The sequence below is a fragment of the Babylonia areolata genome, chromosome 13, assembly GCF_041734735.1.
Source record: "Babylonia areolata isolate BAREFJ2019XMU chromosome 13, ASM4173473v1, whole genome shotgun sequence".
In the NCBI taxonomy this organism is placed as follows: Eukaryota; Metazoa; Mollusca; class Gastropoda; order Neogastropoda; family Buccinidae; genus Babylonia; species Babylonia areolata.
In genome coordinates, this window is record NC_134888.1 from 3,863,961 (window position 1) to 3,886,237 (window position 22,277).

Sequence of the window (22,277 nt, forward strand, 5' to 3'; positions counted from 1 at the left end):
GAGAGCCTTGGCTGTGGGCAGATGATTCTGTTTTCAGGGTGTGTTCAGGAGACAACATCTCCATCATTCGTTGATTTCTGTGAATGGAAAGTTATCGAATCTGTCTTCTGACTGACAGCCAGACGATAGGTGTGGAGCGATTACCTGGAGGTAACGCGTCCGCCTAGGAAGCGAGAGAATCTGAGCGGGCTGGTTTGAATCACGGCTCAGCTGCCGATATTTTCTCCCCCTCCACTAGACCTTCAGTGGTGGTCTAGACGCTAGTCATTCGGATGAGACGATAAACCGAGGTCCTGTGTGCAGCATGCACTTAATGTTAAAAAGAACCCACGGCAACAAAAGGGTTGTTCCTGGCAAAATTCTGTGGAAAAATCCACTTTGATAGGGAAAACAAATAAAACTGCACGCAGAAAAAAAAAAAGGGTGGCGCTGTAGCGCCGGAAGTGCTAAGGCTGCGTAGAGGACCTGCAACATACAGCTGCCCTCATTGCGAGTACTGGGGTGTTCATCTAACAGAATGACTTAGTGACTTTCAAGAAAAAGATGTCTGCATTCCTCACAGCAGGGAACTGCTGTTCAAACAGTACGCTACTTTCAATGTAATGCATGCAGGGTATGTTTGATAGAATAGAATATGTCTTTATTACCAAGCGTACCAGGGTCACAAGGAATATGGGGGGGGGGGGGGGGGGTACATGATAAGATACAAACATGAATTGAAAATCGTCCACAAACACAGATACAGTAGAAATTAGGATACATACAAGTGCATATCAATATAAAAACTTGTGCATACTCACACATGCACGCACGCACAAACTGTCTCACACACACACACACACATTTGAACAGAAGCTGCATATTACATGTGGATGGGGTTGATGACTAGATCTTCAGGTAGATAGTTGTTGACATTCTGTAATTCACTAAAAGCTGATGTTTCCAGAATCTTCTACAAATACATACAACTCGAAAGCAAAACAAACACCCAGAATAGAAGACTGAGACTGAGATATTTTATTCATTTAAGGGCCTTGGCCCCATGTGAAGAGGGGCAACAACAGTTAATAATCAATACACAGATGAGCACCGCAGGTCCTCATAAAATTTATGATACAAGAGATACTCGCAGCTGAAATGCTTTGAACAGATAAAGTGCCAAACTACGAACGATATTTTCATTACTAGAAGCCATCAGTAGACCTAATCGGAACAAACATGGATCTGTATAATACTTCTTTGGTAAGAATTTCACACGAAGATGATGCAAAGCAGGACATATCAAGACAAAATGAACTTCAACTTCAATAGAGACTTTGCACAATGGACATAACAAAGCAGATTTATTTCTTTTGTTATAGCGAAACTGATGAACATTAATTTCGGTTATGCCAAATCTAAATCTGGTCAAGATAAATCGTAAATAACGATCTAAATTCAGAGACAGATATTTCTTCACTAAATGAGTCGAACTATGCACTCTATATAAATCAAATCTGTCACTATATTTAATGTGGTTTTCCCAATCTTGCCATCAGCAGTCAATCAGTCGGTGGCGGATAATTCGCACAAATAATTTATCGTCACCTACTCCTTGATTAACCCAAGCATACCCAAAACCAAGTTCAAATATACATAATCGTACATTAGAAACCCAGTTATTTTTTCCCTTCAAGTCTAAATTAAACAACATGTCATAAGCTTTTTGTGGCAATCTATCATTATTCATTTTACCCATAATAGGAGAGAGAGAGAGAGAGAATAGAAAAAAAAAAATCACATCTGCCAGGTGTTGCTGAGGTTGGAACCATGGACCCCAGAAAGCTGAGGGTGTGGTGTGGCTGTGTTGCAGGCCCAGACGTGCTACGTGCTGGCGCAATGCCAAAGGACCAGCTGTTCGGGGAGACCCTACCTGCACATGGCATACCTGCAGAACCGACTGCTTCAGGAGATCCGAACCCATGTCACCAAGTATTATGCTGTGAGTGATTTGTGCAGCTGTGTGTGTGTGTGTGTGGGGGGGGGGGGGGGGGGGGGGGTGTGCATCACTGTGTGTGTGTGTGTGGGGGGGGGGGGGTGCATCACTGTGTGTGTGTGGGGGGGGGGGGGGGGGGGGGAGGGGGGGTGCGTGTGTGTGTAGGGGGGGGTGCCTGTGTGTGTGTGTGTGCATCACTGTGTGTGTGCATCACTGTGTGTGTGTGTGTGTAGGGGGGGTGCGTGTGTGTGTGTGTGTGTGTGCATCACTGTGTGTGTGTGTGTGTGTAGGGGGAGGTGCGCGTGTGTGTGTGTGCATCACTCTGTGTGTGTGCTATATCTCAGACCAAAGCGTTCTGTAACTAAATAACCATCTTCGATGAATCAGACATGAGGTAGGCCGGGTAGGGGAGAGGGCGGGGGGGGTGAATAAGACCAGCTGCTGACGGAGAGGGGTAACGACGCGGGGATGGGGGGAAGACCGACGCTATAGCAACCATCCATCCTCGCATCATAAATTGTGCCGTCTACTCCTCTGCCGGGGGGGGGGGGGTGGTGACCTAGTAGCCGCACGCGCTGAAAAGTTACAGACCCCGTCTCCACACAGATAGCAGCAGACAGGTATACAGGATACATACGAAACAGTGCAGAATGGTGTGGTTGCTCAGCTGCCAATATCAAGAGTCTGTGAGGGTGTGGGTTCGAATCCCACTCTCTCCCTTTCTCCCAAGTTTGACTGGATAATCAAACTGAGCGTCTAGTCTTTCGGATCGGATAAGACGATAAACCAAGATCCTGTGTGTTGTCGTCTTTCTCCGACGGGTGCAATAGCCGAATGGTTAAAGCGTTGGACTTTCAATCTTGAGGGTCCCGGGTGAAGGCGCCTGGTGGGTAAAGGGTGGAGATTTTTACGATCTCCCAGGTCAACTTCTTCTTCTTCTTCTGCGTTCATTCATATGCACACAAGTGGGCTTTTACGTGTATGACCGTTTTTACCCCACCATGTAGGCAGCCATACTCCATTTTCGGGGATGTGCATGCTGGGTATGTTCTTGTTTCCATAACCCACCGAACACTGACATGGATTACAGGATCTTTAACGTGCGTATTTGATCTTCTGCTTGCATATACACACGAAGGGGATTCAGGCACTAGCAGGTCTACACATATGTTGACTTGGGAGATTGTAAAAATCTCCACCCTTTACCCACCAGGCGCCGTCACCGTGATTCGAACCTGGGACCCTCAGATTGACAGTCCAACGCTTTAACCACTCGGCTATTGCGCCCGTCTCCCAGGTCAACATATGTGCAGACCTGCCTGTGCCTGAACCCCCTTTGTGTGTATACACAAGCAGAAGATTAAATATGCATGTTAAAGATCCTGTAATCCATGTCAGCATTCGGTGGGCATGCGCATGTATATATAAGTGAACGTGGGAGTTGCAGCCCACCAACGCAGAAGAAGAAGAAGAAAATAAAAGTCTCTCTCCTTCTACCCACCCCACTGTGCCCTTTTCTGAAGTCGTCGTTTAGTGTGTGTGACTGTAGGTGGATGTTTGTGTGTGTGTGTGCAGGCGTGGGTGTGTGCATGTGTGTAGGATATTTTTGTTATGTGTGTGTGTGATAATACCTGCAACCTGCAATTGTCTTTTTGATATGGACACTTATATAGCGCCTATCCTCGGTCGGAGACCAAGCTCTAAGCGCTTTACAAACACGGGGTCATTTACACAACAGGCTGCCTACCTGGGTAGAGCCGACTGACGGCTGCCAATGGGCGCTCATCATTCGTTTCCTGTGTCATTCAATCAGATGTCAGGCACACATACATACACACTCAGACAAACATGTAATATTTAACATTTTAGTGTATGAGACCGCTTTGTTTATTTACCCCGCCATGTAGGCAGCCATACACCGTTTTCGGGGGTGTGCATGCTGGGTATGTTCTTGTTTCCATAACCCACCGAATGCTAACATGGATTACAGGATCTTTAACATGCGTATTTGATCTTCTGCTTGTGTATATACACGAAGGGGGTTCAGGCACTGGCAGGTCTGCGCATATGTTGACCTGGGAGATCGTAAAAATCTCCACCCTTTACCCACCAGGCGCCACCGAGATTCGAAACCAGGACCCTCAGATTGAAAGTCCAACGCTTTAACCATCCGGCTATTGCGCCCGTCTTGGTGTATAGATACACATACATATCTTGCAGCGGTATTTTATTATGCACTATTGTTGATGTCAGTGGTTTCTCCAGTCGATGGGAAACCATTTACAGCTTAGTCTTTTGTGAAGGACTTTGACTCTCAAACTGGGAGGCAAAATTGCACTGGCTCTTAGTGCTGCAGCCTTGTGGGCTAGTTGGCCTTTGGGAACCATCCCAACGCCGACTGTCCTAAAACCCTCTTGGCTGAGAGAGTGGGGATGTAACTTGGGGCAAGACACTCTCCACTATAATCAAATTCTAGCCCAAATAGTCGGAACAGCAGTTGCCTCCTCTGCTGTTCTGATGGTCATAGTTGGACACGACTGACTCATATATATATATATATATATATATATATATATATATATATATATATATATATATATATGTATTGTTGATGTGTTATTTCATGTACGGGGCTATGACTGACTCATATATATATATATATATATATATATATATATATATATATATATTCATGTATTGTTGATGTGTTGTTTCATGTACGGTGCTCATAGCCCATTGCATGTGGAGTTTGCGCTATATAAGTACTGTCTGTTGTTATTATGATTATACTCCTTATTCTTTTTTTTTCTTTTTTTTTTTTTTAATTTATCAGTTTATGTGGTGGTTTCAGGGCTGGCTAAAGTGCGAAGACTCGGCGTGTGGAGCCAGGATGAGGAAGCTGCCTCTGACCTTTCATCGAGGTCACCCGATCTGCGTCGTGTGCAGGCGGGGAGTCTTACACCGGGAGGTGAGCGATGGCAGCAGGGCGCCTTGCCCAGCCGTGCCGCAGACTCTCAGAGATGCCAGCTGTTATGATTTTGCTGTATTTTGTTACGCTCGACCGCAGTTTGTTCTGACGTTACGCCAACGTCGAAATTGTTCCGACGAGTTCATTTTCGATGACATAGCATGTTCACATGCTTTCCTGTCGTAACATTATCCAGACGCTCTAGACCTACCAATCACGAGGCCAGGGCAGTCACTACTAACCTTGGTCTTACGTAATGATGCTTAGCTAACTGCGTGCGTGTTTACATTGCAACAGCTTTGATTGGACCAATCAGCTTAGTTGTTTACCCGAACAAGCGAGAACGTGGCTGAATCAAGTTGTGTCTCGATCAAACTGCGTCTGTGCTTGTTTGCCGATGTGGCTCGGAGTTTGAGTGTTCCTACCAAATTCAAAATGTTCCTACCAAATTTCCTGATAGTTCCTGCAAACACTTGACAGGGATTGGCATCTCTGGGGCTGTGGAAATCGTGAGTCCAGGGGTCAGCACCTTTACAGTCACAACATGCTGACCACTCTTGTCCAGCAGGATTCTGCATCAGAGAGCAGTTCACGCACGCACGCACGCACGCACGCACGCACGCACACACACACACACACACACACACACACACACACACACACACACACACACACAACACACACACACACACAACACACACACACACACACACACAACACGCACGCACGCACGCACGCACGCGCGCACACACACACACACACACACACACACACAACACACACACACACACACACAAAACACATTTGTGCGCACACACACACTCCACACAGATTGTGCACACCACACACCCACACACATACATGCATGCCAAAAGTTGATTTTATTTAATTCAAACATAATTTTGTAATGTATGATTATCTATTGTTCAGTTAGAATTATTTTTGCTTTTTTTATTTTCAGTATTCCGACTCTGCCCTGTACACTCAACTGTGTTTCTACCAGTACATATTTGATGTGGAAAAAGCCAAGACGTTGCTCACCTCCTCCGATAGAGGTTGGTTTTCTCATTTTGTGTGTCGATCTCTGTCGCTTTTCTCTCTCTCTCTCTCTCTCTCTCGCTCTCTCCCGGGGGTAGTTGTCGTTTTTTACCGCAGCTTTGTAAGAGGAATGACAGGAAAATGGGTAGGAGAGAGTGGTCATAAGTCGTTCATGCAAATTGTAACTTTTTCTTCCTTGTTGTAAAGCGCCCTGAGCTTTTGGAAAGAAAGGACTCTATACAAATGTATATTATTACTGGGTTTTTTTTGGGTTTTTTTACCACTTTGTGTGTATATGGAAAAAGAGGGGGGTGGGTTAGGTGGGGTGTCGAGTTTAGTAGATCATGTAATTCGTAAATTTTTCTTCCCTGCAAAGCGCCCTGAGCTCTTAGACAGAAAGGACTCCGTACAAATGTATGTTATTACTGTTATTTTATGTTATTTCTTTTAACACAGCGTCTGCTTTGTGTGTACATAGTATGAGAGGGGGGTGGGTGGGGTGGGGTGGGGTGTCGAGTTTAGTAGATCATGTAATTTGTCACTTTTTCTTCCCTGAGCTCTTAGAGAGAAAGAACACTATACAAATGTATATTATTGTGGGGTGGTTTTTTTTTTCTTATTTAAGAAAGAAAAAATTTTTATCACAGCATCTGCTTTGCATGTATGAGGAATTGGGGCGTGGGTGAGTGGTTCATGTAAATTGTAACTTTTTCATAAATGCAAAGTGCCTTGAGCAAATAGAGGGAATAGACGCTATACAAATATATATATATATGTTATCACTCACTCACTCATTCCCTTGACTGCTGGGGTTGTTGGGGGGACATGAGGAAGATGTCATAGCTCGCCACGCCGTTGGCAGCTGTCGTGAGGAGATCTGGCATCGTCATTTTGGTCCATTCCTTGACGTTGTCGGACCAGCTCTTTCTCTGCTGCCCCCCGTCTGTGGCATATACATTATATATATATACATTAATGTGTTTTTGGTTTTTGGTTTTTTTTTCCCCCACAGCGTCAGCAGAGGGCCAGCTACTGAAGGACGCAGACATGGCCGGCAAGGTGCCAGCAGCATACCGCACCCTGAAGGGCCTGGTGGACCACTGGCAGAGGAACAACGCCTACTCCCAGGTCGACCTCAGCAGCCTCTTCCACGGACTCTTCGTCCTCAAGCAGGACAAGTGATGGGGTCTACAGGACAAGTGAACGTCTACAGGACAAGTGATGGGGTCTACGGGACAAGTGATGGGGTCTACAGGACAAGTGAACGTCTACAGGACAAGTGATGGTCTACAGGACAAGTGAACGTCTACAGGACAAGTGATGGGGTCTACAGGACAAGTGAACGTCTACAGGACAAGTGATGGGGTCTACAGGACAAGTGATGGGGTCTACAGGACAAGTGAACATCTACAGGACAAGTGATGGGGTCTACAGGACAAGTGAACGTCTCCAGGACAAGTGAACATCTCTTTCCAAGCCAGGTCATCACTTTGGTCTGCCTTCTCTCACACACACACACACACACACACACACACACACACACACAGACAGAGACAGACAGACAGACACACACACACACACACACACACACACACACACACACACACACACACACACACACACACACACCTCCCACCCCGAGTTCTTGAAATCTTCACTTTCATGGAGGTGTAAAAACTACTCCATGTCTGTATTTAAATTAAAAAAATAAATTAAAATAAAAAAGTTGGGGGTGGTGGTGATGGTTGCGGAGATGCCTGATCTTCGCATTACTCGTTTGTTGCCGTGGGTTCTTTTTCGTGTTGCCAAGCGCATGCCGCAACATCTCTGTTTAAATTATTTTACGTGTGCTTTCAGTGCATGCCAGATACGGGACCTCAGTTTATCATCTCACCCAAGCGTCCAGACTACAACTCGAGGTCTAGTGGAGGTGTAGAAAGTAACTGTTTAGTTGCTGTGAGTTCTTTTACGTGCACTAAGTGCATGCCACTTATGGGACTTCAGTTGATCATCTCATCCAAACGACTAGCATCCACACCACCACCACTCGAGGTCTCGTGGAGGGGTAGAAAATTCTTGTGATTGTGGGAATCGATCCTGCACCCTCAGAATCTCTAGCTTCCTGGGTCAGACATGTGACCCACAAGGCCAGTAGTCCACATGACAGTCGCTGTGTCAGGCAGACTGGAGGGTTGCAGACCAATGTTGTTTCATACTCTCCTCAATCGGGGAAACAACCCAACAGTCCATCCGGGTTTGACAAAGTGTAATTCTCTAGTGTACATATCCAGTGACTTTTTTTTTTTTTTTTAAACATTTTAAATTAAAAAATAACAGCATTTTTTGTATTTTGTATTTCTTTTTATCACAACAGATTTCTCTGTGTGAAATTCGGGCTGCTCTCCCCAGGGAGAGCGCGTCGCTACACTACAGCGCCACCCTTTTTTTTTTTTTTTTTGTATTTTTTCCTGCATGCAGTTTTATTTGTTTTTCCTATCGAAGTGGATTTTTCTACAGAATTTTGCCAGGAACAACCCTTTCGTTGCCGTGGGTTCTTTTACGTGCGCTAAGTGCATACTGCATACGGGACCTCGGTTTATCGTCTCATCCGAATGACTAGCGTCCAGACCACCACTCAAGGTCTAGTGGAGGGGGAGAAAATATTGGCGGCTGAGCCGTGATTCGAAGCAGCGCGCTCAGATTCTCTCGCTTCCTAGGCGGACACGTTACCTCTAGGCCATCACTGCACTCCATGTGGGAGTGGACTTATGGGACTTTTAACCTTTTTTTTTTTTTTAATGAAAATGTAAACATGATGAATGATCCATTGACAAGTGTACAGAGTGTGGTCAGTGGAGTTGGACATCTGTGAAGATGCATTTGTTTCGCATGTTTTTTTTTCAGGGATGTTTCTGACAATATAATCTATGGTTCTTAAGGAGAGAGAGAGATGAGTGTGTTCCATTCGCTTACTTTGTCGTGGTGTTGTTTTTGTTTGTTGTTTTTGTTTTTTTACAACAGCATGTACAGAGTGAATTGTGTGCAGTGTCCACCCATGTTTCAGGTCAGCACAGTTTATGAACATGCAGACAAAATAAGTGAACCTTCGGGAAGTGTGCAGAGTGTGATCGTGACATGTAGAGTCTGAAGATGCATTTATTTCATGTGTTTCTGGTAATCAGATACACAGACTTGGCCCCTCGCCAAGTTTAGTTCTATGTGGATAATTAATAATCTCTTGTGTATCTGTACATTTTATGCTTGTATGAATGTATGTATGAAATCTGTTTACTTATGTTTTGTTTATAATGTTTATTGAATTCTTGTGTATGTTTGAGGTCCAAGCACGCTGCTAAAGAAACAGTGATGATTATTTATTCTGCTTAACCCTTTCAGCCCTGACCACCGCTTTACCGGTGGAAGAGAAAAATGACATAACGCCTAGCCACTGGTTGAGCGGTGCGTAAACACTTGTCGTGTTTTGCTATTGGTTGACTTATATTGAAGAGCCAGTCAGAAAAACCGTAATATTCTGACGTCAGTGAACGTAGTACCAACATGGCCATGCCTTTTCACTGTGTTTTTGCTTGTGCTTGGGATAAAAAAAGATCGATTTCAATATAAGTCAACCAATAGCAATTCTCTACCACCGATAAAGCGGTGGTCAGGGCACTCTTTTTATATCTGCCGTGACACATTAGATACCAATTATTTGCAAATTTTGGCTCAAGAGCTGATAACTTTTTTTTTCAAATCATTGTCTTTCGCTTTTCATATATAGCAGATAATTTATCTATTAACTTTGGAAGAAAAAAATCTTTCTATTGTCATAAACATCTGTGGATCTGAAGTGATGGTTTCAGAACAAAGATGAAAACAAAAACAAAACTTTAATGAATATAATATTTGTAGATATATGCAAATGTGTTTTAGATATGAATAGTGTTTTTCTGTACTTGCATCAGGGAAGGTCTTGAAATATTTTTAGCTGGTGAATAAATGATAGGGGTTAACAGTGGTTGCATGCTTCCAAGTGTTCAGGTAAGAAACTGAATGGACAGATTGTTATTCTGATATTGTTCTGATATAATAACTGGATTTTTAACATGGTGTTGACCAATTGTGAAATAAGAATTAAATTTAAAAATAGAAGAATGTGAAATTTAGTTGAATTGACAGTTAATTAAAGATTTATATATATCTTTTGGAAAGTGAGAATTTGTTCATTGTCATATTAACTCACTCGGGACGACAAGTTTTCTCCCTTGCTTTTCCCCACAGACGGCCCATTTGTAAGGGTTTGGAAAAAAATTACAAAAAATACAAAATACAGAGTAAGAAAATGAAACTTTGAGAACTGGTTTATTATGTGTTGAGCTATTATATATATATATAAAAAATCAAATTTCTCATCTTATTTTTACAGTTTTGCCATATGTAGAAAATAATGCCAATTTTTCACCCCGAATCACCATACCCATGCTCGCTTTCTGCATTAAATTCACTTTCTTCTTCGTCATCATCCACCTCTTCAATGTCCGACCCTTCAGTTTGTAGCATTTCAAGTACTTCAGCAACACTAAAATGTTGCCGTCGCTGCCTTGTTCTCTCCACAACATTTTGAGAAGAGCCCGCTTTGCTAACAGGCTGGCACGTGAGCAGACGACCAGTCAGTGACTTTGTCAGTGTGTGTGCGAGACAGGCCACAAATGGCAGGCTGGCCAATCATACCATTCGATTGTGGAGAGACCCAGAATAGCGCACTCTGCTTGGCTAATCACAAAATCACGTGTACAGCGTGTGATGGATTTTTATTTCTTGAAAATGCTATTCCATTCCGTCGTCTGAAACCAAATACATTTTATGTAGGAATGCTCACTCATTCCTTCTTCCGGAGAGAGTTAATGTTGGTTGCAAACAGTATTTCTGTGTTCCCTCCCTTTCTTTACAATGTCCCGCCTCCATTTCCACCACGCTCTCCCCCCTTTCTTTTTCCACCTTTTTCTTGTCAACCTCTTCTCCTTCCTTCTCAACGCACGCATGCAAGCATGTGCGCGCATGTAAACACATACACGCGTGCGCAACAGAAGACTGGGGCCAGTGGGCTGCTGAACTGAAGTGTGTGTCTTTATACTGAAATAAAGTAAAGGAGAAATAATATATTTTTTTTAAAATTCACCTAAATGCCAATACGAAAATCTGTATAATGTGCAAAAACTTCCATCCATGGATTTGTCTCTTTTTTGTTCAACTTTTGAATGTTTCAACTCTAGCTGTTTTATTTTTTATCATCAAACTTTAAAATTCTTTGTTTTTGTTCTGTTAAGATGCTGTCATGTTTGCACATAGTTGATCTGGGTGATAGAGTTGTTATCTCTAGCCTTACCCCACAATGTGTGCCAGGATTTGAACTACCAACACCCTGAACCATCAGAAGAACTAAGCACTAACTTGCATCTATCTGCTTTTCAGCTGTATGTAGCACTTCCTTGAGATATCTTGCAGATATCATCCACATTTTCATCCCGTCCTGTGAACTTTTTTTTTTTTTTTTTTTTTTTTTTTTTCTCTCCGATACTTGTCTGTTTCCCATCCCCTTTGTTAGAACAAAGTGACGGGCGCAATAGCCAAGTGGTTAAAGCGTTGGACTTTCAATCTGAGGGTCCCGGGTTCGAATCACGGTGACAGCGCCTGGTGCGTAAAGGGTGGAGATTTTTCCGATCTCCCAGGTCAACATATGTGCAGACCTGCTAGTGCCTGAACTCCCTTCGTGTGTGAGCACATGCAGAAGATCAATACGCACGTTAAAGATCCTGTAATCCATGTCAGCGTTCGGTGGGTTATGGAAACAAGAACATACCCAGCATGCACACCCCCGAAAGCAGAGTATGGCTGCCTACATGGTGGGGTAAAAACGGTCATACACGTAAAAGCCCACTCGTGTACATGCGAGTGAACGTGGGAGTTGCAGCCCACGAAAGCAGAAGAAGAAGTTAGAACAAAGTCCTTCTGTCAGCATTCTTTCTCTTTTCATGGCCCAGCTGTCTGGAAAGAAATCCTTCTGCAGATTAGGAATTCATCTTCTGCTTCATTTAAGTATCAACTGTAAACACACTTCTTTAAATTAATGTAGAGCATCACCATGCCGCTCAAGTTTTCTCATTGCGTACTTTCCATCTGTGTGTGTGTGTTAACCTGTTTTTGGACAGTGCCTATAACCCTTTTTTAGAGCGCGATATGAATTCACATTATTATCATGGACCCATTATCTTGCCGCTCAAGTTTTCTCATTGCGTACTTTCCATCTGTGTGTGTGTGTTAACCTGTTTTTGGACAGTGCCTATAACCCTTTTTTAGAGCGCGATATGAATTCACATTATTATCATGGACCCATTATCTTTCGTGCCACTCAACAAGTTTAACAAACAGTAAAGAGTGGTAACTCTCTCCATTACACAAGGTACACAACTTAAAGTCAGTGATGCTTACGCTACCGATTCAGCTAGCACACAGGTAAATAAAAGGTACATTGGAACAAACCCAGACACTTCCTCAAAAAAGGAAGCGCCGGGCCTGTCCTTATACCAATCATTTGACATGTGCACACAGCAGCAAAGACAGAAGAAATGTGCAAACACAAATGAGCTTTTATTCAAGACTGGCATAGCCTCTTTAATCCTGAATAAGCCACACAGAACACATGGACAATACAGAACAAATACATGGTTGCCTCGGTAGTTTATTTACCTGTGTGCTAGCTGAATCGGTAGTGTAAGCATCACTGACTTGAAGTTGTGTACCTTGTGTAATGGAGAGAGTTACCACTCTTTACTGTTTGTTAATCATATCGTCTCCTGGCCTCATTATTTGTATAATTTCCACTCAACAAGGTAATCCAATGTGGAGAGAGCAAAGAAACAGAACTGAGAAATCGAGTCCAGATCATTATCAAAGATTTCGGAAAGTAACACAATTCATTGTTAATATGTTTTATTTTGAAATCAATGTCCCCAATACTACCTTGAAAATGCATTCAGAAAAGTAGGGTTCATTTTTAAAAAAAATACAATTATCAGAGAAATAGAACTGAGAAATCGAGTCCAGATCATTATCAAAGATTACGGAAAGTAACACAATTCATTGTTAATATGTTTTATTTTGAAATCAGTGTCCCCAATACTACCTTGAAAATGCATTCAGAAAAGTAGGGTTCATTTTTAAAAAAATTACAAAAATCAGAGAAATAGAACTGAGAAATCGAGTCCAGATCATTATCAAAGATTTCGGAAAGTAACACAATTCATTGTTAATATGTTTTATTTTGAAATCAATGTCCCCAATACTATCTTGAAAATGCATTCAGAAAAGTAGGGTTCATTTTTAAAAAAAATTACAAATATCAGAGAAATAGAACTGAGAAATCGAGTCCAGATCATTATCAAAGATTTCGGAAAGTAACACAATTCATTGTTAATATGTTTTATTTTGAAATCAATGTCCCCAATACTATCTTGAAAATGCATTCAGAAAAGTAGGGTTCATTTTTTAAAAAAAAATACAATTATCAGAGAAATAGAACTGAGAAATCAAGTCCAGATCATTATCAAAGATTTCGGAAAGTAACACAATTCATTGTTAATATGTTTTATTTTGAAATCAGTGTCCCCAATACTACCTTGAAAATGCATTCAGAAAAGTAGGGTTCATTTTTTTTTAAAATACAATTATCAGAGAAATAGAACTGAGAAATCGAGTCCAGATCATTATCAAAGATTTCGGAAAGTAACACAATTCATTGTTAATATGTTTTATTTTGAAATCAGTGTCCCCAATACTACCTTGAAAATGCATTCAGAAAAGTAGGGTTCATTTTTAAAAAAAAATACAATTATCAGAGAAATAGAACTGAGAAATCGAGTCCAGATCATTATCAAAGATTTCGGAAAGTAACACAATTCATTGTTAATATGTTTTATTTTGAAATCAGTGTCCCCAATACTACCTTGAAAATGCATTCAGAAAAGTAGGGTTCATTTTTTTTTTTAAATACAATTATCAGAGAAATAGAACTGAGAAATCGAGTCCAGATCATTATCAAAGATTTCGGAAAGTAACACAATTCATTGTTAATATGTTTTATTTTGAAATCAATGTCCCCAATACTATCTTGAAAATGCATTCAGAAAAGTAGGGTTCATTTTTTTTTTTTAAATACAATTATCAGAGAAATAGAACTGAGAAATCGAGTCCAGATCATTATCAAAGATTTCGGAAAGTAACACAATTCATTGTTAATATGTTTTATTTTGAAATCAGTGTCCCCAATACTACCTTGAAAATGCATTCAGAAAAGTAGGGTTCATTTTTAAAAAAATTACAAAAATCAGAGAAATAGAACTGAGAAATCGAGTCCAGATCATTATCAAAGATTTCGGAAAGTAACACAATTCATTGTTAATATGTTTTATTTTGAAATCAATGTCCCCAATACTACCTTGAAAATGCATTCAGAAAAGTAGGGTTCATAAAAAAAAAAAAAAAAAAAAAAAACAAACAATTATCAGATCACAAATTATAACACCTGATCACACCATCGTCACTAATTCAGAAAGACAGGTATGATTCATAAAATATAATAAAATCACAGCAATAAAATCTATAACAGCAACATTATCACTGATGACTTGAAAAAATCAAACAAACAATAAACGAAACAAAGAGAAACGGAAAACAACTGCAAGAAAAAGCACAAAGTGTCAACAAACTTTTATTCTAAAAACAATGCTGCACAAAAGTAAACAGCTTGAGAAAGCCAGAATTAAAAAAAAAAAAAAAATTTAAAAGCATTGGCCACAAGTGTCTTATTTAAACCAGAATTGGTTGTTCTATAAAAGGCACTAATAATATGACATCTAAAAGACTGATTATAAGGAAGAAAGGGGATTTGTGTTACCAGAACTGCAAGATCTAATCATATACAAGTGTCTTATTTAAACCAGAATTGGTTGTTCTATAAAAGGCACTAATAATATGACATCTAAAAGACTGATTATAAGGAAGAAAGGGGATTTGTGTTACCAGAACTGCAAGATCTAATCATATACAAGTGTCTTATTTAAACCAGAATTGGTTGTTCTATAAAAGGCACTAATAATATGACATCTAAAAGACTGATTATAAGGATGAAAGGGGATTTGTGTTACTAGAACTGCAAGATCTAATCATATACAAGTGTCTTATTCAAACCAGAATTGGTTGTTCTATAAAAGGCACTAATAATATGACATCTAAAAGATCTAATCATATGCAAGTGTCTTATTTAAACCAGAATTGGTTGTTCTATAAAAAATTTAAAAAAAGGCACTAATAATATGACATCTGAAAGACTGATTATAAGGATGAAAAGGGATTTGTGTTACCAGAACTGCAAGATCTAATCATATATACGCTAATGAGTGACGTGTGAAATAGATACAAGATTAGCCATTCCTCTGTACTGCACTGTAAAGGTGCAGAGGTAGAAAGGAAAAACTCTATATTAGCATATAAAATTATTGAGCGGTTGGAAAATGGACAAAACACATTCTTCTTGTGTTTTAAAATGAAATAGGGGAAGGGGGGCGGGGGGGGGGGGGGGGATGCTTATTAATAAAGAAAAATAATAAAACAAAAAAAATCAGAATCAAACCAGTTTCCAAGGTATCCCAATGAAACGGGAGTAGTAAGAAAATATGAAATGATAATTATTGCAAAAATAATGTTTTTTTGTTTTTTTTAACAATCTGTGCAGAGAGTTTGGAGTGGTGAAGCGGAGACAGTTACCTTTTCATAACCGAATAAAGTGAAATATCACAGAATGCGTTTAGCATGTATGACGGTTTTTACCCCGCCCTGCAGACAGCCATACTCCGTTTTCGGGGGGTGGTTCTGTGCAGAGGGTTTGGAGTGGTGAAGTGGAGACCGTTACCTTTTCATAACCGAATAAAGCGAAATATCATAGAATGCGTTTAGCATGTATGACGGTTTTTACCCCGCCCTGCAGACAGCCATACTCCGTTTTCGGGGGGTGGTTCTGTGCAGAGGGTTTGGAGTGGTGAAGCGGAGACAGTTACCTTTTCATAACTGAATAAAGCGAAATATCACAGAATGCGTTTAGCATGTATGACGGTTTTTACCCCGCCCTGCAGACAGCCATACTCCGTTTTCAGGGGGTGGTTCTGTGCAGAGGGTTTGGAGTGGTGAAGTGGAGACAGTTACCTTTTCATAACCGAATAAAGTGAAATATCACAGAATGCGTTTAGCATGTATGACGGTTTTTACCCCGCCCTGCAGACAGCCATACTCCATTTTTGGGGGTGAAATAGCAATGACTGTATTGAACAGGGACATTAGTGGGTTAGAACTGAAAACTTCGATGCCCACTGAGACAGCTTTAACAGGGAACGTTCTTCAGATTCATTGCAAATGAAACAAGAGAGGCAAGGCCTTCAAGACTCACTTGTGATAAATTAAGTCCCCTAGCATTAATTACAGAGTAATTTCCCTTTTTTTACTATCTGCACCAAAATGTTTGCAAAATAAAGAAAAATTCCATGCTTAGCAATAGAAGTTCCTGTTTGAACAAAAAAATGATAATAATGACTCCTCTTGTTGTTGTGTCAGAATAAGAGGTCAAAGTGCCAAGTTTAGAGAATACAAAAAATATAAATATAACAGTAAATGCAGTTTGCATATAATTAGGCTTCTTTTTTTATTTTTTGTGCCCATCCGAGAGGTGCAATATTGTTTTAAACAAGATGACTGGAAAGAACTGAATTTTTCCTATTTTTATGCCTAATTTGGTGTCAACTGACAAAGTATTTGCAGAGAAAATGTCAATGTTAAAGTTTACCACGGACACACACACACACACACACAAAACACAGACAACCGAACACCGGGTTAAAACATAGACTCACTTTGTTTACACAAGTGAGTCAAAAAGGAAGATAAATAAATCAGTAAAAAAATAAAATAAACATCAAGGCTGACAGGCACGCTGGGGCAAAATTGTTCTGAATAGTAGAATTAGGCACATGAACTGAATTAAAATGTCAGTACATTCCTCTCTAAATGCTTAAAATGCATGATGACATGCATTCCATAGATTTTTGTTTACCACGCACGCACACACACACACTCACACAGACCAAAACGAATAGGCATTCACCATTATTCTGATGAAACAATGCACTGATAATAAAACTTCTTTTTTTTTTTCTTCTTTTACATACTTCATCAGACAAAACTGAATACAGCAAAAAAAAATCTTGAGATCATAGGCAAATATTTTCTTTTGGGAAAGAAGGTTTACGCTGAAAGGGAGGGGGGTGGGGGGGGGGGGGGAGGGGGGGGGGGTGGCAGCAGCAGAATTAACAACAAAGAAGAAAGGCACAGTTTACAGAGATCAGACCTGAAGCACATTGCAAGTCAAGAAATGGTGTATATACATTGATCATGTTTGTGTTGGGATCCATCGACGACAGCAGTCCTCTTCTTTTTTTTGTCAGATTGCAGATGCAGATCCTCAGGAGAAAAGAAAAAAAAAGGGGGAGTTTATAATACAAGCCTTGGCACTCTTTATATCTGGGAAGAAGGGAGCTCAAAATAAGAGGGAAGCTGAAAAGTCTTGATGCTCTTCATTCCTGGGGAAAATGGAGCTAACAACATGCAGGAAGACGGGAGTTAACTCTTTCCATACGAACGGCGAAAGAGACGACGTTAACAGCGTTTCACCCCAATTACCATCATCAAAATATTGCAAGCGGAAGGCTCTTATACTGAAGACGAGAATGTTGACAAAGAATACCACAATTCTGACGACGGAAGCTAAAGGTTGGGTCATTCAGACACCCACTGGACATCCGAGGGGTCTGTGTAGAGGAGAAGAGAGGACAGGCCGTACTGAGTGAGTTAATAAGCTTTGGCACACATCATACCTTGGGAAAAGAGCTAAAACTAAGAAGAGGGATGCTGATAAGTCGTGATGCTCCTCGCGCTTGGGAAAAGGGGAGGTAACAATACCGAGGAAGACGACAGCTTACTAGTAAATCTTGGCAGTTCTCATACATGGGAAAAGGGAGTTTTCAATATTGAGGGTTAAGGGGAGCTAGTACATTTTGGCTCTTCTCATACTTGGGGTTGGGGGGGGGGGGGGGAGGGGGAAGCTGACGATAATGAGGAAAAGCAGCAGGGTAGCTAATAAGCCTTGGCGACCCGGGGCATGAATCATGTGCCACTCAGGCATCTCTGAAAAAAACTTTACTGATACTTCCCTAGCTGGTAAATCTTGGCACTTCTTCTACCTGCGGAAAAAGGGAGCTAACAATACTGAGGCAAAGCAGCAGGGGAGCTAATAAGCCTTGGCGCTCCTCATACCCGGCGCTGGAACCATGTGCCACTCAGACGTCTCCGTAAAAACCTGACTGATACTTCCCTGGCTGGTAAATCTTGGCACTTCTCCAACCTGCGGAAAAAGGGAGCTAACAAACCTGAGGCAAAGCAGCAGGGGAGCTAATAAGCCTTGGTGCTCCTCATACCTGGCGCTGGAACCATGTGCCACTTGGACGTCTCTGAAAAAACCTGACTGATACTTCCCTGCTGACTCTTCCTCAGGATCCGCCGCCCTGAGGCCGAAGCCGCTCTGGGAGGCGGGATTGGGTCGCCACGGACTTTGTCTCCTTCATGCATCAGCCGGGAGAGTCGTCCCCCTTGGTCCAGTTCCGCGTTGGGCTGGCCGTCTCGGACGCGTGGCACCGGTCGAGCGGATTGTGGTTGCCGCCCGTAACAGACGAGCAAGTTCTCCATGCGTTTGCCTTGGTCCAGAGTGTAGTTGTCGGTGGCCTCGGTTTTAACTCGTGGAACTCCTCTGGTGGAGCGAGGGGTGGTGCCATACCTGAAGGGGGCATTCAGAATAAATGTGATGACTGGTATCTTGATGTGTAGCATGTCTCTAAGCCAAAGGAAAAGATATAACTGCAACTGAACTGAAGCAGTACATAAGTGTATGTATCCACTCTTTAACATCATCAGGTTGCAAGACAGACTTTCCTGCCTCAAGGCTTGGCATCATTCACAGATATTTTCAATAAGTGAATACATATCTGGTTTGATTACAATAATCGAGTTATTTTTGCTCTACACCATCTTACAGCTATGACCCATTCAGGTGAACCTGCAAAAAGAACAAAAGATGTCTAGCACCCATCTAAAGAAGTCTGCATTGTCCTCAGAATGACACCACTGATGGCTCCCCAGATCTTCCATGCTGGCAAGTTGTGCACACAGATTCATGTACAGCCATCACAAAGGCCCAAGCCGTGCCTATATTACTGTGCTGTTTCTCATAATGTGTCACTTAGGTCAAAGGACAACAAGAATGTAAAACACTTATAAGACTGCAAGGGGGGTGTGTGTGTGTGTGTGTGTGTGTGTGTTTTAAGGAAAACATCCCTTTCAGTGTAAAAAAAAACAGTAAGAAAACAACTCCCATCCCAACAACAACAGCAAAACCACCCCCCACCAAACTTCAAATACAAAAAGCATTAAATTGCATCTTAATGAAGGAACTAAGCTGTGTCCGTCTGTGCACTCTGGTGGGCAAACATACACTTGCACATTCATGCACACACATAGGCGCACGTACACACACACACACGCAAACACACACACTCACTAAAACATTGCTTCAGCCATCTGACTCCCAACTGAGCTGTGTATATTTGTGCACCCAGGAAGGCAAACACACAATTGCACATCCATGCACACACATGGGCACTATCTCGCTCTCTCTCACGCACACACACACACAAACAAGCAAACACACACACACACACACAAGCAAAACACACACACACTCACTTAAACATCACTTTTGCCATCTGACTCCCAGCACCAAGCACTGCTGTTTCCTCAGCCTCCGGCTTGACCCGTGGCACAGGTTTTGGGGAAGCGGGTATGGATTTAACATCATGCATCAGGCCACCCAGCCGAAGACCTCGGTCCAGTTCGGCGTTTTCCGAAGCCTCAACTTTGACCCTGGGTGCCGGCCGGGCTGACTGCGGGCGCCGGGAATCTCTGGTGATGAGCTGAGACATGTTGCCTCCCTTGTGATGTTCTGCGATGTTCTCTGCCTCTGGTTTTACTCTGCGGAGAGTGGGGTGAAAAAAAAGGAAGAAAGAAAACAATGTGGAAGGTAGAAGAATCTCTGGTAAAAGAAAAATCTTGGGATCTGGGAAGAAACTACAAATATGTGTAATTCAATAACAAATCAGATGAAGGAGCATAGCATCCACATGTGTGCAAATAATACATAGGAAAACACTGAAGTTTCCTGTTTAATGTGAGTGCTCCATTATTCATTGCTGTGATTTGAAAATTAAACAACACACACACTGCACTTTACATAACATCTCCAGGGAGACGGCGCAGCACACTTTACATAACATCTCCAGGGAGACGGCACAGCACACTTTACATAACATCTCCAGGGAGACAGTGCAGTACACTGTATATAACATCTCCAGGGAGACGGCACAGCACACTTTACATAACATCTCCAGGGAGACAGTGCAGTACACTGTATATAACATCTCCAGGGAGACGGCACAGCACACTTTACATAACATCTCCAGGGAGACAGCACAGCACACTTTACATAACATCTCCAGGGAGACGGCACAGCACACTTTACATAACATCTCCAGGGAGACGGCACAGCACACTTTACATCTCCAGGGAGACAGTGCAGTACACTGTACATAACATCTCCAGGGAGACGGCACAGCACACTTTACATAACATCTCCAGGGAGACGGCACAGCACACTTTACATAACATCTCCAGGGAGACGGCACAGCACACTTTACATAACATCTCCAGGGAGACAGTGCAGTACACTGTACATAACATCTCCAGGGAGACGGCACAGCACACTTTACATAACATCTCCAGGGAGACGGCGCAGCACACTTTACATAACATCTCCAGGGAGACGGCACAGCACACTTTACATAACATCTCCAGGGAGACGGCGCAGCACACTTTACATAACATCTCCAGGGAGACGGCGCAGCACACTTTACATAACATCTCCAGGGAGACGGCACAGCACACTTTACATCTCCAGGGAGACGGCACAGCACACTTTACATAACATCTCCAGGGAGACGGCACAGCACACTTTACATAACATCTCCAGGGAGACGGGGCAGCACACTTTACATAACATCTCCAGGGAGACGGCACAGCACACTTTACATAACATCTCCAGGGAGACGGGGCAGCACACTTTACATAACATCTCCAGGGAGACGGCGCAGGACACTTTACATAACATCTCCAGGGAGACGGCACAGCACATTTTACATAACATCTCCAGAGAGACAGGGCAGCACACTGTTAAAAAATAAAGATCTCCAGAGAGTCAGGGCAGCACACAATACATACAAGACATAGAATGATGAGCGCCCAATGGCAGCTATCAGTCTCCTCTACCCAAGTAAGCAGCCTGTTGTGTAAACGACACCTATGTTTGTAAAGTGCTTAAGAGTTGGACAGGCACTATATAAATATCTATACATCATATCATTTACTGTACATCAATAAACATCCCCAGAGAGACAGGGACAGCACACTGGACATAACTGAACCTCTCCAGAGAGACAGGGCAACACACAAGACATTGAATGATGAGCGCCCAATGGCAGCCGGCACTCATCTCTACCCAAGTAGGCAACTTGTTGTGTGAATGACTCTGAGTCTGTAAAGTGCTTAGAGTTTGGTCACCTACTGAAGATGCTCTTGCATGGCCAGCTGAAGGAAGGCCACCGCGAACTTGGAAGACCCTGCAAGCGCTTCAAGGACACCTTGAAGACAAACCTCAAAGCCTGTGACATAGACATCGTTTCCTGGGAAACTGATGCCCTTGACTGCTCTCGCTGGAGGATGCTGTGCTCTAGTGGCATAAAGACGTTTGAAAACAAGAGAATGCTGGCCATTAAGGAAAGGCGTGAGTGAAGGAAGCAAGGCTCAGCTTCTGGAAACGTTTTCCTTGCACACCTGTGGGAAGTGCTGTGCATCCAGAATTGGCCTCTTCTCCCATATGAGGACACACACTGACAGATTAGCCTGCCTGCCTACTCATCCGTCGGTCCGACTGGAGACTCCATGTAAGCATCCATATCATCAAGCCTGCATCTCTGACCAAGGATAGGTGTTATATAAGTATCCATATCAAATCAAATCAAATCAAAATAC

At 42.3% G+C, this 22,277-nt stretch overlaps 3 protein-coding genes across 3 annotated transcripts in view; 1 reads left to right on the forward strand and 2 right to left on the reverse strand.

The window, feature by feature from the left end:
- Positions 1–7,464, forward strand: part of LOC143288993 (DNA polymerase alpha catalytic subunit-like) — a 77,640-nt gene extending 70,176 nt beyond the window's left edge. The window contains exons 37-40 of the mRNA XM_076597734.1: positions 1,853–1,981; positions 4,827–4,943; positions 5,905–5,998; positions 6,994–7,464. Coding sequence (XP_076453849.1) covers positions 1,853–1,981; positions 4,827–4,943; positions 5,905–5,998; positions 6,994–7,163 — 510 coding nt within the window. The 3' untranslated portion in view covers positions 7,164–7,464. The remainder of the gene's footprint in view (positions 1–1,852; positions 1,982–4,826; positions 4,944–5,904; positions 5,999–6,993) is intronic.
- A 9,938-nt stretch (positions 7,465–17,402) lies between these two features.
- Positions 17,403–18,968, reverse strand: LOC143289316 (uncharacterized). The gene has a single exon (XM_076598315.1). The coding sequence runs from the start codon at positions 18,966–18,968 to the stop codon at positions 18,534–18,536; it is 435 nt and encodes a 144-aa protein (XP_076454430.1). The 3' UTR covers positions 17,403–18,533.
- A 216-nt stretch (positions 18,969–19,184) lies between these two features.
- LOC143289317 (uncharacterized) overlaps positions 19,185–22,277 on the reverse strand; it is a 4,042-nt gene continuing 949 nt past the window's right edge. The window contains exons 3-4 of the mRNA XM_076598316.1: positions 19,881–20,165; positions 19,185–19,194 (exon numbers count right to left, since the gene is read on the reverse strand). Coding sequence (XP_076454431.1) covers positions 19,185–19,194; positions 19,881–20,165 — 295 coding nt within the window. The remainder of the gene's footprint in view (positions 19,195–19,880; positions 20,166–22,277) is intronic.

Coding starts and splice junctions, on each gene's coding strand:
- LOC143289316 (XM_076598315.1), bottom strand. CDS start 18,968: ATGCTACACATCAAGATACCAGTCATCACATTTATTCTGAATGCCCCC.